The sequence below is a fragment of the Balaenoptera musculus genome, chromosome 5 (assembly GCF_009873245.2).
Source record: "Balaenoptera musculus isolate JJ_BM4_2016_0621 chromosome 5, mBalMus1.pri.v3, whole genome shotgun sequence".
NCBI classification, from domain to species: Eukaryota; Metazoa; Chordata; class Mammalia; order Artiodactyla; family Balaenopteridae; genus Balaenoptera; species Balaenoptera musculus.
In genome coordinates, this window is record NC_045789.1 from 48,646,654 (window position 1) to 48,662,477 (window position 15,824).

General features: G+C 33.6%; 1 protein-coding gene and 1 non-coding gene across 6 annotated transcripts in view; both read right to left on the bottom strand.

Moving 5' to 3' along the window:
• USO1 (USO1 vesicle transport factor) overlaps nucleotides 1–15,824 on the bottom strand; it is an 89,018-nt gene that overhangs the window by 43,881 nt on the left and 29,313 nt on the right. For 2 of the 5 annotated variants that reach the window (XM_036852442.1, XM_036852444.1), the window contains exons 4-5: nucleotides 11,439–11,515; nucleotides 9,484–9,495 (exon numbers count right to left, since the gene is read on the bottom strand). The exons of 1 other annotated variant lie outside the window; for it this stretch is intronic. In XM_036852442.1, the coding sequence (XP_036708337.1) occupies nucleotides 9,484–9,495; nucleotides 11,439–11,515 (89 nt within the window). The remainder of the gene's footprint in view (nucleotides 1–9,483; nucleotides 9,496–11,438; nucleotides 11,516–15,824) is intronic. 2 more of the 5 variants (XM_036852445.1, XM_036852443.1) reach the window with 1 other exon arrangement.
• Nucleotides 4,734–4,806, bottom strand: TRNAE-UUC. The gene has a single exon. It is a non-coding gene; the product is annotated as a tRNA-Glu (tRNA).

Below are 15,824 nucleotides of genomic sequence, written 5' to 3' on the forward strand. Positions count from 1 at the left end.
TAATATTCAAAGATAAAGTATTTGAATATGATGCTTTGTTATTTTAAAGTATCCTTTTTGTTGAAAAAGCTAAGCAGAAATGATAATTTTCTTGGAACAGTGTGCCTGGAAGTGATATCACAATTATGCTAGAAAGACATATCCTTAAAATAACTTTCAAGGTCATTTAAATAAATTTTTATTCTTTAAATGTTTAAATATGATATTCAAAGAAAATACATTTAGATTTTCACATTTTCTCAAGGTCATTTTTAGGTTAAACTTCTAATTAGAGTACAAGGGAACTTATTGGGGTGATGGAAATATTCTATCTCAAATGTGATAGTGGTTATGCTACTGTATACATCTGCCCAACACACAGGACCATACAACCGCAAAGAAGAAATTTTAATGTATGTAAATTATACCTCAAAAGCTCCTCCCCCCCAAACATTACTGAACATATAGTCCTTGCTGACTCTGTTACTATGTCAAATAATTTAATTTTAAAATTAAACCAATCATCTACAGATTTTTCAGTATCTCTTTCAAGCAAATCAACATATATATCTCATAGTCATTTGGCAATAAAACCAGAATTTGCATTTAATTTTTCACTTATTCTTTAAAAGATTTTATATTCGTCCTTAACACTTAAAAGTCTTTAAGGTATTTGTTGTTTCAATGTACTTTGTCAAAAAAATGTAAAGGATCACTAAAAACTGAAGCAACAATTGCCAAAGCAAATTATCATTTAAAATGTGCCTACTCTATAAATGCAATTTAGAGATGGCAAATACACTAGTCCCCATCCCCTTACCCATTCCAGACACAGCTAAGCCTTTTCCACATACTGCTCCAGGAAGTGACTATAAACCAAAGGAGTTGGCAGTTAAGATCAAACATATTTATTATCTGTCAAATAGTTCTTTTTTAAATGTGAGATTTTAATATTAATATACTTTAGAAATGGAAAAAACCCAGCAGATGACAAGAAAAGCAAGACAATCCAGCAGTGACAGTGATAATGTCATCTAATTATTTGTAGAGAAAAGAGAAAAAAGAAGAGACCAAAAGTAGAAAAGAAATATTTTAATATTCTGGGTTTTTAATAAAACCTAATTTCTAGCATATTGATTAATATGCTAGGTTTATCCTTCAGAAACCCTAAGAAATATTTCTTTTATCATCTCTTGCATCAGTAAAAGAATCCACTGTTTCTGAACCTTAAAACTACATTACTTAAACAAAAAATACTTTACTTTTAAAAGGACTAGTCTGGCTGTGCTAAGAAGATGTCAGGGAAAGAGGGAAATAGTGAGAGCGATTAGGAGGCAATAATCAAGGTAAGTGGTGAAAGTGACTTAGACACTGGTCCTAATTCTTATGAAAATAGAAGGAACAAGATTTGTTGGCATATTCCTTACAGGGGTATGAGAAGGGGGGGGAAGAAAAAGGAAAGGTGGTTCTAAGGTTTCAGCCTAAAGAAGTGGAAGGATGGCACTGCCACTTACAGAGATTGGAAACACTGGAAGAAGCAAGTGGAGAGTAGAGAGAAAATCATAAGTTTAGTTTTGGATGTGTTAAGTTTGAGACACATAAAAATGTGAGTGGAGATATCAATCAAGTAAGCAGTTGGATAAACACAAGCATAGCTGTCAGTGGATAAGTTTGGGTTGGACATATACATTAGAATGATAAACATAAAAATGATATTTAAAGTCACAAGACTGGATGATACAGGGCATCTACAAAAAACTTATAGCTAACATCAAACTTAATGGTAAAAGATTGAATGCTTTCCACTTAAGATAAGGAAAGAGGCAAGAATATCTACTTTCACCAATTCTAATCAACATTGTACTGGAGATCTTAGTGCCATAGGGTAGGAAAAAGAATAAAAGGCATACAGACTGGAACAGAAGAAGTAAAACTGTATTTACAGATGACATGTTTGTCTATGCAGAAAATCCTATGGAATCTACAAAAAACTTACTAGAGAGTGAATTTAGCAAAGTTAAGTGGAATAAAAGGTCAGTATACAAAATTAATTGCATTTCTATATACTGGTGATGAACAATTAGAAATTCAAATTTTAAAAACAGCACCAATTAAAACAGCATCAAAAAGTATTAAAGACTTAGGGATAAATCTGATAAAAGATGTATAAGACCTATTTACTTTGATAACTCCAAAATGGTGTTGAGAGAAATTAAAGAAGACTTAAATAATATATATACCGTGTTCTTGTATTAGAAGGCACAGTATTGTGAAAATGTCAGTTTGCCCCAAATCAATCTGTAGATTTAACAGAATCCCAATCAAAATCTCAGTAAGTTTTTTCTGTAGAAATTGACAAATTGATTCTAAAATTGATATGGGAGTGTAAAGGACCAAAAAGAGCCAAAAATAATTTTGAAAAAGAACAAAGTTGGAGGACTTAACACTACATAATTTCAAGATATATTATAAAGGTAGGGTAACCAACACATGTCACGTAGGCAGAACGATAGACATAGAGACCAAGAGAATAGGAAGTCCAGAAATAGACCCATTGGCTCACAGACCTAATCATGAGAGTTAAAACTATAAAACTTTTAAAAGAAAACACAGGAGAAAATCTTAGTGATTTTAGGTTTGGCAAAGGTTTCATAAATAGGAAACAAAAGGCCCAAATTATACAAAAAAAAAAATTGATAAACTGGAGTTAATCAAAATTAAAAATTTTGTTCTTCAAAAGACAATGTTAGGAAAATAAACAGGCAAGTCACAGACTGGGAGAAAGTATTTGTGAAATATATATCACAAGGACCTATATCTAGAATATATACAGAACTCTTACAATTCAAGTATAAGAAGACAATCCAGTAAAAAATGAACAAAAGATCTGAATAAACACTTCACCAAAGAATAGAAAGGTATATGGATGGTAAATAATCACATCAAAAGTTGTTCAATATAATCATTCATTATGAAAATACAAATTAAAACTACCATGAGATACTATTTCACACCTACTAGAACAGCTAAAATTTAAAAAGACAGACCATATCAAGTACTGGAGAGGATGTGGAGGAACTAGAATTCTCATACACCACCAGTGGGAATGTAAAATGGTACAACTACTTTGAAAAACAGTTTGGCAGTTTCTTATAAGTATACACCTACTATCACTTAGCCATTCTATTCCTAGGTATTTACTCAAGAGAAATGAAAATACATGCCCACAAAAAGACTTGTACATAGTACGAAGCTTCAAATGTAACAGCTAAAAACTTGGAAACAACCCAAATGCCCACCAACAGGGGAATGGATTATCAAATTGTTATATACTCACACAACAAAATATCAATACTACTCAGCAATAAAAAGAACTAACCTATTGATATACACCATGAATGAAACTCAGAATAATTATGCTGGGTGAAAGAAGTCAGACCAAAAAAACCAAAATGAGAGTATATACTGTATGATCTCATTTACATAAAATTCTAGAAAAATGCAAAGTAATGTACAGTGATCACAGATCTATGATTGAATGGGGCTAGAAGGAGGAGGAATGGATTACAAACAAGCACAAGGAAACTTGGATATGTTCATTATTTTCGTGGTGGTGGTGATGGTTTCATGGGTTTATACATGTCAAAACTCATGAACTGTACATCTGTACATTTATTATATTTCAATTATAATTCAATAAAGCTGTGTGTGGGGAAAAGAAATCCAATTGGAGATATCAAGTAAGTATTTGAATATACAATTATGGACATCAGTGGAGAGGTCTGGGTTGGACACATATATTTGAGAGGCACGCATACAGACTATATTTGAAGTCACAAGCCTAGATGAGATCACCAAAGGAAAGAACAGAGAAGGAAAGTAATCCGTGCCCTGGGATGTTCCAATGTTAAGAGGCTGGGGAGACGAAAGAAAACAGCAAAGGAGACAAAGAAAGAGTAGCGCCGTGAGACAGAAAGAAAATCAGGGGACAGTGGAGACTGAGAAATGAGTGGAAAAGTGTTTCAAAGAGAAAGGAGCAATTAACTGTCAAGTACTACCTCTGAATTTAACATGAAAGAGACATGAGAAATTGCTAAAAGAGAAAAGAGAAATTGCTAACACAGGCAAAAGTAATTTGTTTATGAACAGAATGGCTAGGGTATGGAGTAGTCAAATACTTTCTTGAGAGGCAATACAGTAAAAAGGAAGAAGCTCACAAAGGTTTTTGAGTCAGACCAATTAAGCCCATATTCATCCATTTAGTCACATTACTTTGGGCAAACAGCGCAAATATATCAAGCTTCAGTTTCCTTACCTGTAAAATGGGAACAATTTTCTTTTACACAGGGTTTTCTTTGAGGATTAGAAATAAGGATTGATAAAACATGTAGCACAGTACTTGGTGAGTAATAAGTGCTCAACTCACACCAGCAACATCATCGTCTCTAAAGCAGGATTTCTCAACCTCGGCACTATTGACAATGACATTGTTGTGAGAGACTCCCTATGCATTTTAGGATGTTTAGCAGCATTCCTGGCCTTTACCCACAAGATACCAGTTGCACTCCCTTACGTATCCTCAAGTTGTGACAACCAAAAATATTTCCAGATGTTAACAAATGTCCTCTAGGTGGCAGGAGGGGCCAAACTGCCCTTAAGAACCACAGTCCTAAGATTTATTATATGCTATATATCTACATGTATTATCAAGTTTTGTTTCTTTTGGCTGCGCCACACGGCTTGTGGGATCTTAGTTCCCCGACCAGGGATCAAACCTGGGCCCTCGGCAGTGAAAGTGCAGAGTCCTAACCACTGGACCACCAGGGAATTCCCTCAAGTTTTAAAATTATACAGAACATAACAATCTTCTTTTGATGATTCAAAAAAATTTTGAGATTCTTGTAAGGTTACTATTAATGAGTATCATCACCAAGATGCAAAAGATGTTTAAAAAAACGTATATCCTATGATATTCCCAGAAACATGCTTGTCTTTAAGCGAATCCTGTTACTGATATTTTACCTTATATCTCTTTCTCATAAAAGCTGCATGCAATCTCCCAAAATAAGTAGTTACTTGAGTTTATGGTTGTTTGGATGCCAAATAAAAATAAATTTCCTGCATTTTTAACATTAGTAAACTATTAATTTTTGCCCTTCAAGTTTAATTTTTTAGATTAATGGTGGCTTCAGAAGAATTGTTTAGGGAAGCAGTCATTATTTCCACTGAAATATTTCCATTATTTCAGGAAAAACAGATAGAGGGGGGCATGAAGGGATGAAAAAAAGTACACTTGAAAGCTATCTACATGTTACTGCACAATTATTATGTCAAGGGTATTAAGTTAAGGTGGCAAAGGCTTGATGCTACAAAGGTCTAATATTAATCAGAAGGAAGTCTAATACTCAAACATAACTAGCGTGGACTCAAGGGACGATATCTATCATTGATCTGCTTAAAAGATTTCCTGTTGTTCCATTGGGAGCAGATAAAATCCTGTGCCCTAATTATTCAAACACCTCTGAATGTAAAGTTTTGCATGGTACATTGTTGTTTTCAATGCTCAAAGTTGAATTTACCATGGAGTTGGAAAAAAACTCAGACTGGGTAAGTAGCAAGAGTGCACACCCTTCCCATTTTATTTGCAAGGTGACATGATGATGGAAAGGGAGATGACAAAGAAATTGGAAAAGATATGGAAATTTGGGAGCTAATAAAATCTTCTGAAAATCTCCCTCTTTGGAATCAGCTATGAATAAGAGCCCTGATTCCCATGGTATGGTAAATGCCCTATATCCAATAAAATTTCACAAGATTCACTGGGCTAATGAGCCTATCTTGTTTTTACCTACCCTGGAACCCTAACAAACCATGGCTCTGTGGCGGATGGTACCAAGAACAAATAATTAGCCAGATTCTAATGAAATTCTATAGATTAAAAAAGCAGATAAAGAAAACTACAAAAAGTGGCCCACACATGTGAAGAAAATAGCTCTCCAAATATGTGAGAAATCTATGTTGAAAAGGCAAGTAACTTAACTGTCTCCACCTTAGAACTGTTTCCCTCTAGAAAGTACTATCACAGCAATGCAATGACCTAATTGCGATGCTTTGTAGGGCTATTTTGCATTTGCATATTTTCATATTTATTGCATGAAACAACTCTTGGGTATATAATTAATAAAATGCTTTTGAAATATAATTTATTTTACAATGGTTTTTATTTGAGTAGTGTGGATACAGTAGAGAGTATAAACTCAACTACAGGGGCAAGACAGTAATGTATGTGAATGAAGCAGGCCAGGTACAAGACTACAGACAGGATGGAGAGTACGTGCCCCATCTAAGGAAAGCAGCAGTTACTCAGCTCCAGCTGACTCTGCCGTGGGAGAATGCAGGCCCAGGTGTTGTCGGTCTTCAGATTTTTTAAAAAGAGAAGTTTAAAATCTAAAAACTGATGCAAAACCTCCCAATTTTTAATATTAGGAACTTATTTATTATTTAAAATACTAAGTGGCCAATCTTGCTTATAAGACAGATAATGCCCTTGGGCCCAAAGATTGTGACTTCTAGAGAAGAGCTCAAAATAAAATTCATTGACATTTGGGAGAATATTCAAAAACTTGTAAGTTAATCTTAAAAGGAAGGGAGGAAGGGCTTCCCTGGTGGTGCAGTTGTTAAGAATCCACCTGCCAATGCAGGGGACACGGGTTTGAGCCCTGGACCGGGAAGATCCCACATGCTGCGGAGCAACTAAGCCCGTGAGCCACAACTACTGAGCCTGTGCTCTACAGCCCGTGCTCCGCAAGAAGAGAAGCCCGCACACCGCAACCAAGAGTAGCCCCCACTCGCCGCAACTAGAGATAGCCCGCACACAGCAACAAAGACCCAACGCAGCCAAAAATAAATAAATAAATAAATAAAGGAAGGGAGGAAAACCATATACAGACTTGATGGATTCTTCCTATGAAATATTTAAAAAATGCTGAAATATTTTTATGTGGATAAATACAAACAATTAAGCTGTGGGTTTAAGCCTTGGTTAGTATTTCTCGAAATGCAGGATTGTGTGGCACGTTAACAGGTATCTCATGAAAGCAAGTGCAGGTGTACAAATGTATCTGGATTAAACAAAATTGAACAGGTTTCTTTCCTGCAGGATTCTCAGTATTTACTATACTAATGTAAATTTTGTGAAGTTTCAGAGCGGGATATACTATGTTACGTTTATTTAACCATAGACACCTTTTAATACAGAGAACTCTAGGTCTTTTGTGCTATACTTTAAGAAACATAGGTTTAACCCAAGAAAAAGCTTAATTCAATGTATGCATTGAGCACACGCTAATAACTTAGCAGGAAGTAGACTTAATACTGTGCATTGGATTTATTCTGTAGCTATACTGTATAAAATACTATAGCTTAGCAGTATATAATTAAGATCTATGTTTTGAATTGAACTAGTAAAATATGATCCAGTTCCAGGAATCTACAGCTCCTTCTGGTTTAATATTGTCAACTAAAAAAGTGTTAGTGAGATATACTCTACTTCCTTTAAGTTATAGTCTTAAGACAGCACTTCTGAATTTTAATGTAGAGTCCTACAAAAATTTGCTAAGCAATTAAAGTAACATACAAAGCTATTTTGACGTAGAAGTAAATTAAGCTAAAACTACTACACTAATTATATCTAAAGGTTGTAAACCAAAACTAGATTCATGAAATATTGTATCTATTTCACATGAAAGCAAAGGTGTGAGACAACTAACCATCCTTTCTCATCCAATATATTTAAAAAATTCTAGAGCTAAGTCTATTTTTTACATCCTATAGCTGATATACTACTTGGTATACTTATCATAACCTGTAAAAGTAAATGTCCCTTTACTGTAAGATAAATGAAAAATTAAGAACAAAATGGCCCTTTGATATTATAGTGAAAATAAACCTATGACAGGTACATGAAATTAAAGATTGCTTTTTAAAAAGTCCTTATATACCTCTGGAAACATTTCAGGCCTATTTATGTAACTGGCTTTTAACTAAATATTTGTATATACATTTATTCTTCATATGTATTTACAGTTATATTTTTTCCAGTGGTATAAACAATATTAAAAAACATTCTGGACCTTCTCTTTGGAACTCCACTCCATATCAAGTTCATAACCCATATTATGGAGGACAAAATGGCTTTATAGAAAGAGATATTCTAATAAAAGTAGTCCTATCTCAGAGTGAGGGAATATCAAGTAACCTTCTTTTACACTGTGGTCAATTAGTTAAACAAGTACACCTATATTTTTTTAACATTTGTCTGCATTGTATAAACTAGTTATATAAATTACAAGATTTAATAAAGAATCTAGTCAGAAAAATGGCCATAATTTATTAAATCAGAAATCTATGGAATACAAAAATATGTATCAAAAAAAATCCTGTTACCCTACTTACTAGACAATACTATGTAAGTTACATGATCACTGGGTTTTCATTTCCTCATCTTTTTAGAAAAGACAAAAATGTCACCTACCTCACAGGTTGCTATGAGGATCAAATAAGATAATGGACATAAAAGCACTGTAAGATTTAAAGCTCTATACAAATATGATGAAATAATAATAGAAACAATGACTACTGATCTGTACTACTCAACAAGGAAATAGCATTGTCACAAGAGTCAAGGCATAATGCTCAATATTATCTGCTTTCAAACAAGGGGTTCAAATTTCACAAAAGGTAATGCTATACAGCTTAATAAGTTAGTTTCTTTGTTAGTTTCTTGTTAGGTATAGGCAATTTTGTTATGTACCATTTTAAACCTACTTTAGAAAAGGATTTTTCCTTCCTCATTTTAAAAAGTTAAGGATCTCACGAAAAATGGTAAAACAAAATAAAATGTGGTTACTTAAATTATGAGGAAAAGAAGTATCAATGTTAAAAGTAAATGGAACTTGAAAAGGACCACCAGAAAAAAGAAAGACAGTATTGGTGAGTTTTATAAATTAATATAAAAAATGTCAGTAACCAGACATTATTGTGCATGCATTATTTTAAAGGGACAATATCAACATACAAGTATTCTCTGAACTGGAATACCTTCCAGTTCTTATTGAATATAGGTAAAATTTATATGTATACATATATATGTATACATTTTCAAATATTATTTTTATTTTTAAATAAACTGCCTCAAAATTTTTTCCCCAGGAAGTATATAAAAAGTAATTCGAATAGATTGTCCTACCAGAGAAAAAGCTTAATTTTGTTAAAATACGCACTAGAATATTTTCTGTGTTCTGGAAAATAGATTTAGTAGCCATAGAGACAATAAATAGTAATATAAGATTATCAAATATTCCTCTTTAATGAAGAAATTCTTACATAGTGAAACAAATCTCAAGATTTTTTGTACCAGCCAGAAGAAACTCACTTGACAGTGTCCTTTTATATTATCAGAAATTATGCCTAAAAGCATCATGCATATTAAATGCAATCTTTTACCTTCAATATCATCTGAAAAGGTAGACAGAAATAAATAAAAAGTGGGTGATAAAAAAACTTTCTTATGTAATAGTATTCACAATAAAATAAATAAGAGCTTAAAAACATCAAATAAACAATATAATCTCTTGAAAGAAGAGACTCATACTCATTTTACTCAAATCTGAGATATCCTAATAGAGATACAGCATATGCTATAAATGTAGGATTATGAGACATATTTATCAATAAATTGAAGGGTTATTAAAATATCCTCAAGGTAAAGAACTCTAAAATGAAGTTAATTATGGCAGCTAAGAATTATCTTTTGATGAAGCAGTAAAGAGAGAGTATCAATAACAGAACTGAAGGCCGTATTTCTCAATATCTAGATTTTTAAAAATTGACTCTTTCAGGCTATTACCCTAACTTCATATTTTAATCTTTCCTAGAAGAAATGATTCTACTACTGTTTCTCCAAAGAATCGTTTATCCTGTTTCATCCAAAGAATCATTTTTAGATGTTGAATTAAAAATAAGGAGGCCAAATACATTAAGGGAAGCAAAAAGTTAGACTTTAAACATTATTAGATTGCAAATTTATAATAAAGGAAAACTACCTAATTGATGCTATATAGTTTTTCAAAACACAAAAAGTATCACTACAAATTAGAAAAGAGCTAAATTTTCCATCTGAAACAACTAAGAAGAGTCTTTTTCTTTAATGTTTTCTAACAAGTGTATTTATTGTATCTAATTTTCTCATCTGAGAAATGACTAGGAGAAATAAGTATCTTTATCTTCAAAGTGTGTTCTTGCGTGTACTGTATTTAAGAATTGTCATGTGACCGACAGCCTCTTTTTCCATGGGAACCAAATTATGTTTGTTAAAGATTTTTTACTAAAGAAATTAATAAAGTTAAATTGTCAGCTAGGTATCACAGAGAAATAAAAATTTAAGAAAAAGGATATTCAAGTCTAAGAAATTGTGACTATTCAGCACAGCCCAGTTTCAAATGTTCCTACTACTGGTATTTTGTGAAGTTAATATCTACATATATTTCTGTTCTACTGTTATTTCAATAAAATATGTGCAAACTCAATATTATCTACATTTCCTTATGCCTTGTCTACTCAGATTTTGGAAGACCCTATAACTTCCATCTAAATTAGACATAAAATGCATGAATATCGCCCTTCTGATTGTCTAGAAAAATGAAAGACCCACTGTGTCCTACTACAACAGCCAATGTGATATGATGGAAGCACTCTTCAACAGCATTGTAAAATGTTACTCAGTGCATGTTTTTACAATAAATGGAACAAAATGTATAGACTTCCAGTCAAGTATTTCACATGCTGGGAGTTCCCTGGTGGGCCTAGTGGTCAGGATTCCAGGCTTTCACTGCTGTGGCCTGGGTTCAGTCCCAGGTCTGGGAACTGAGATCCTGCAAGCCGCGTGGCGTCACCAAAACAAAACAAAACAAGACAAAACCTTCTAAATTTAAAAAATTGTTGCTCTTTATAAGTTAACGTAAGTCTTATGTGAAAAGTTTAAGTATATATCAGGAAAAACCCTCTAACTTCATATTGCTCACCAGGTAACATATTAATAAAATAGTCTGATTTTTAATCAATAGCCAAAAATGATTATTTAATCTAGAGAATACTAATATTCATTCTGCTCAACTAAAATCAATACAAAGAGAGGGAAAAATATTTTTTAAAAAAGAAGAATCTAATTCCATCTCCAAATCACATACAAAGCAATCATCTTAAAGATATTTTTCTGGAACTAAGCTAATGTCTTCCCTTTATTGATGAAAAACAAAAACCAAAAAGCAGAAAACAAAAAAAGAAGAAAAAAAGAAAAAATCCTTATAAATAAATTTATAAAATAAACTCAACCTTAAACCTGCAAAATTGGCACAATCCAGTTGATTTTATGTACAGAGAACACAGTAAAAGAAACTTACCTACTTCTTCTTCTTCATCATTAGATATTATATTATATAGTGTGTCCAAAGCATAACCTATTATTTCAGAATCCGAACTGGAAGAAAGAAATTATTATACTTATACACTGCTAGTTAGAGTATAGCTGTTATGACCATTTTATACTCTTATTTAACAAGACTGTAGGAAATATTAATCCCATTTCTGAAAACCTACCCTAAGAAAATATCAGAGTGCAAACTGTAAAGATGTATAAAGGTTTATTTTTATTTATAATAGTGAAAAATTAGAAGCAACCTACATGTCTAATAATTTTTTTAAAAAGTGTGGTAAATCCATACCTATAGCAACAGTTATAAAATGTATTTTTAAAGAATGTTTAATGACATGGTAATTAAAACACCCTTGATTTAGTGCCAGTAGGAAAAAACTGAATATTAACAATTAATGTGCAGAATGATCCAATCTAGCAAAAAATATATATATACATTCATGTGTGTCTATATATATTTTAAGAAAACCTTATAAATAAATTTGTAAAATAAACCCAACTTTAAAACCAGCAAAATTAGTACAAGCCAGGTAATTTTATAAGTCTGTATGTTTACATATATGCTTTATAATATATATATAATCTTTATATAACACATATAATGTTTATATAAACATAACAGTGTTATCTCTAGTTGGACCTCTAGAATTTGTTTCCCTGATTTATATCTTATTTTCTAAAAAAAAAAAAAAAAATCTTATGGTAAACATGTACTATTTATAATGTCAGGAAGTGTAAGATTTTTTTCTTTTTTTCTTTTCTCTTTTGTTTCAGGAAGTATAAGATTTTTTAGTTGTTGATAAACAGACAAATTTTGAAAGCATGATGGAGGATGATGGCATATAGAGTGAAAAGCAAGGGTGAGATACAGGTCAGAAAGATCCAGTGAATATGAAGAAGTGACTAGGAGTGAAAGCAAAGATGAGGGACAAAAGGGGTCACAACCAGAGGATATAAATCTCAAATGAAGTGGGTCTTTAAAATTATTATTATTTATCATTCTTGTTTTTGAGAAATTTTGAGGGACATCTTTTAAGAGACTATTGAGAAAGTAGGAACAGAAGGGAACTTCCTGAAAATGAAAATCCAACAACTAACATATGTAATGGTGAAAGACTAAATGCTTTACCCCTAAGATGAGGAACAAGATAACGATGTCTCCTCCAGCCACTTCTATCCAACATTGAACTTGAGGTTCTAGCTCGAGCAATTAGGCAAGAAAAGGAAATAAAAGGCATACAGATTGGAAAGGAAGAACTAAAACTACACCTATTCCCAGATGACATGATCTTGTACACAGAAAATCCTAAGGAATCCACTAAAAACCTATTAGAACTAGTAAACAAATTCAGCAAAATTGAAAGACATATGCTCAATATAAAAAAAAAATCAGGGTTTCCCTGGTGGCGCAGTGGTTGAGAATCTGCCTGCTAATGCAGGGGACACGGATTCGATCCCTGGTCTGGGAAGATCCCGCATGCCGCGGAGCAACTAAGCCCGTGAGCCACAACAGCTGAGCCTGCGCGTCTGGAGCCTGTGCTCCGCAACAAGAGAGGCCGCAATAGTGAGAGGCCCGCGCACCGCGATGAAGAGTGGCCCCCGCTCGCCGCAACTGGTGAAAGCCCTTGCACAGAAACGAAGACCCAACACAGCCAAAAATAAATAAATAAATAATTTAAAAAAAAATCAGTTGTATTTCTGTATACTAGCAATGAACAATCAGAAAATAAAATTAAAAGAACAATTCCATTTAAATAACATAAAAAAGATTTAAATACTTTGGAATAAATTTTACTAAAGTACAAGACTGAAAACTACAAAACACTGTTAAAAGAAATTACCTAAAACTCAAATAAATGAAAAGGTAATCTGTGTTCATGAATAGGAAGATGTAATGTTGTTAACATGGTAATATACCCCAACTTGATTTATAGATTCACACAGTCCCTATAAAAATCCCAGCTGCCAGCTGATCATAAAATCTGTATGGGAATTCAACGTATCCAGAACAGCCAAAATAATCTTCAAAAAGAAAAACAGAGTTGAAGGGCTCACATTTTCTGATTTCAAAACTTACCACAAAATTATAGTAATCAAGACTGTGGCACTGGCATAAGAACAGACATGGAGATCAACAGAATAGAGAGTCTAAAAATAAAGTCTAACATTTATTTCAATTAATTTTTGGCAAGGATGCAAAGACCATTCAATGAGGAAAGAACAATCTCTTTAGCAAATGGTGCTAGGACAACTAGATATCCACATGCAAAAAAATGAAGCTGGACCCCTACTTCACACCATATACAAAAATTAACTCAAAATGGGATATAAGATCTAAATGTAAGAGCTAAAGCTATAAAACTCTTAGAAGAAAACACAGGTACAAATATTCAAAGCACTGGATTAGGCAATGGTTTCTTAGATTTGACACCAAAAGCATAAGCAAGAAAAGATAAAACAGATAAATTGCATTTTGTCAAAATTAAAAACTTCTGTCCTTCAAAGGACACTATCAAGAAAATGTCCTTTGGGGCTTCCCTGGTGGCGCAGTGGTTCAGAATCCGCCTGCCAATGCAGGGGACACAGGTTCGAGCCCTGGTCCAGGAAGATCCCACATGCGGCAGAGCAACTAAGCCTGTGCACAGCTACTGAAGCCCGTGCGCCTAGAGCCCGTGCTCCGAAACAAAGAGAAGCCACCACAATGAGAAGCCCGTGCACTGTAATGAAGAGTAGCCCCCGCTCGCCGCAACTAAAGCCCTCGTGCAGCAACGAAGGCCCATCACAGCCAAAAATAAAATAAAATAAATACAATAAATAAATTTAAAAAAAAAAGTGTCCTTTGACGACCCAAAGAATGGGAAAAAAAATATCTGCAAATCATATGTCTGTTAAGGGACTTGTATCCAGAATGTATACATACAATTGAATAATAAAAAGACAAGTAACCAAATTAATAGCAGGCAAAAGACTTAGACATTTCCCTAAAAAAGATATACAAGGGGACTTTCCCTGTGGTCCAGTGGTTAAGACTACACGTTTCCACTGCAGGTGGCCCGGGTTCAATCCCTGGTCAGGGACCTAAGATCCCTCATGCCTCAGGGCCAAAATAATAATAATAATAATCATTAAAAAAATAAAAAAGATACACAAACGGTAAATAAGTACATGAAAAGATATGCAACATCGTTAGTCATTAGGTAAATACAAATCAAAACCAAAATAAGATGCCGAGTTACACCCACTAGGATGGCCATTTTAAAAAAGGGACAATAACAAGTGTTGGTGAGGAGAAACTGGACCCTTATACACTTCAGATGAAGATATAAAATGGTGCAGCCTCCATGCAAGAGTTCGGCAATTTCTTAAAAAGTTAAACCACATGACCCAACAATTGCATTCCTTTGTATAAAACATATGTTCACACAAAAATGAGTACACAAATGTTCATAATAGCATTATTCATAACAGCCAATAAACGGAAGTATCCCAAATGTCTGTCAACAGAAGAATGGATAAACAAATATGGTATATCCATACAATGGAATATTATTCAGACAAAAAAGGGATGAAATACTAATACATGTTATAACACGGATGGACCTTGAAATATTATGCTAAGTGAAAGAAGCCAGACACAAAAGCCACACATTGTATGATTCCATTTATATGAAATGTCCAAAACAGTCAAATTTATATAGATACAAAGGAGGTTGGTGGTTGCTAGGCACTGGGGGGAGGAGGGAATAGGCAATGACAACTAATGGATACTGAATTTCTTTTGAAGTGATGAAAATGTTCTGGAATTAGATAGCGGTGATCGTTGCACAACTTTGTGAATATACTAAAACCGTTGAAATGTACACTTAAAAAAAAAACCCAAAAGACTACTGAGGTGTCATGGTTTGGAAACACCAGTTTCCATCAGACAACTTTCAGGCCCTGAGTGTGGGACTTGGGAGAATGAGCAGTCTCTCCTCAAGACGGCTATAAGAGAAGCAGACCCGTGGACAGATGGAGAGTTTCAAGCCAGGCCAAGAAAGGGAACACAACTCTCTGTGATGTAGCCAGGCATGAAGGGGATTCAGTTGAAGGATTCTGAGAGTGTTAGTTAGGCCAAGAGCAGAAGCATAAAAGAGTAATGAAGATGAGAATTGGAAAGAGACGGCTGCACAATATAGACCTTTGCAATCAATGAAGTTAAGAAAACACTCACAGAACATTTTGAGAACAGAAGATAACAGATAAGTATTGGAAGCAAATGGAAAGGGAATTTAGCACAAGAGAAGGAATGAAACACAAGAAGGCTCAGAGAAGTTTGGCTTTGTTTGTTGCCTAAGGGTCATAATAAAACACC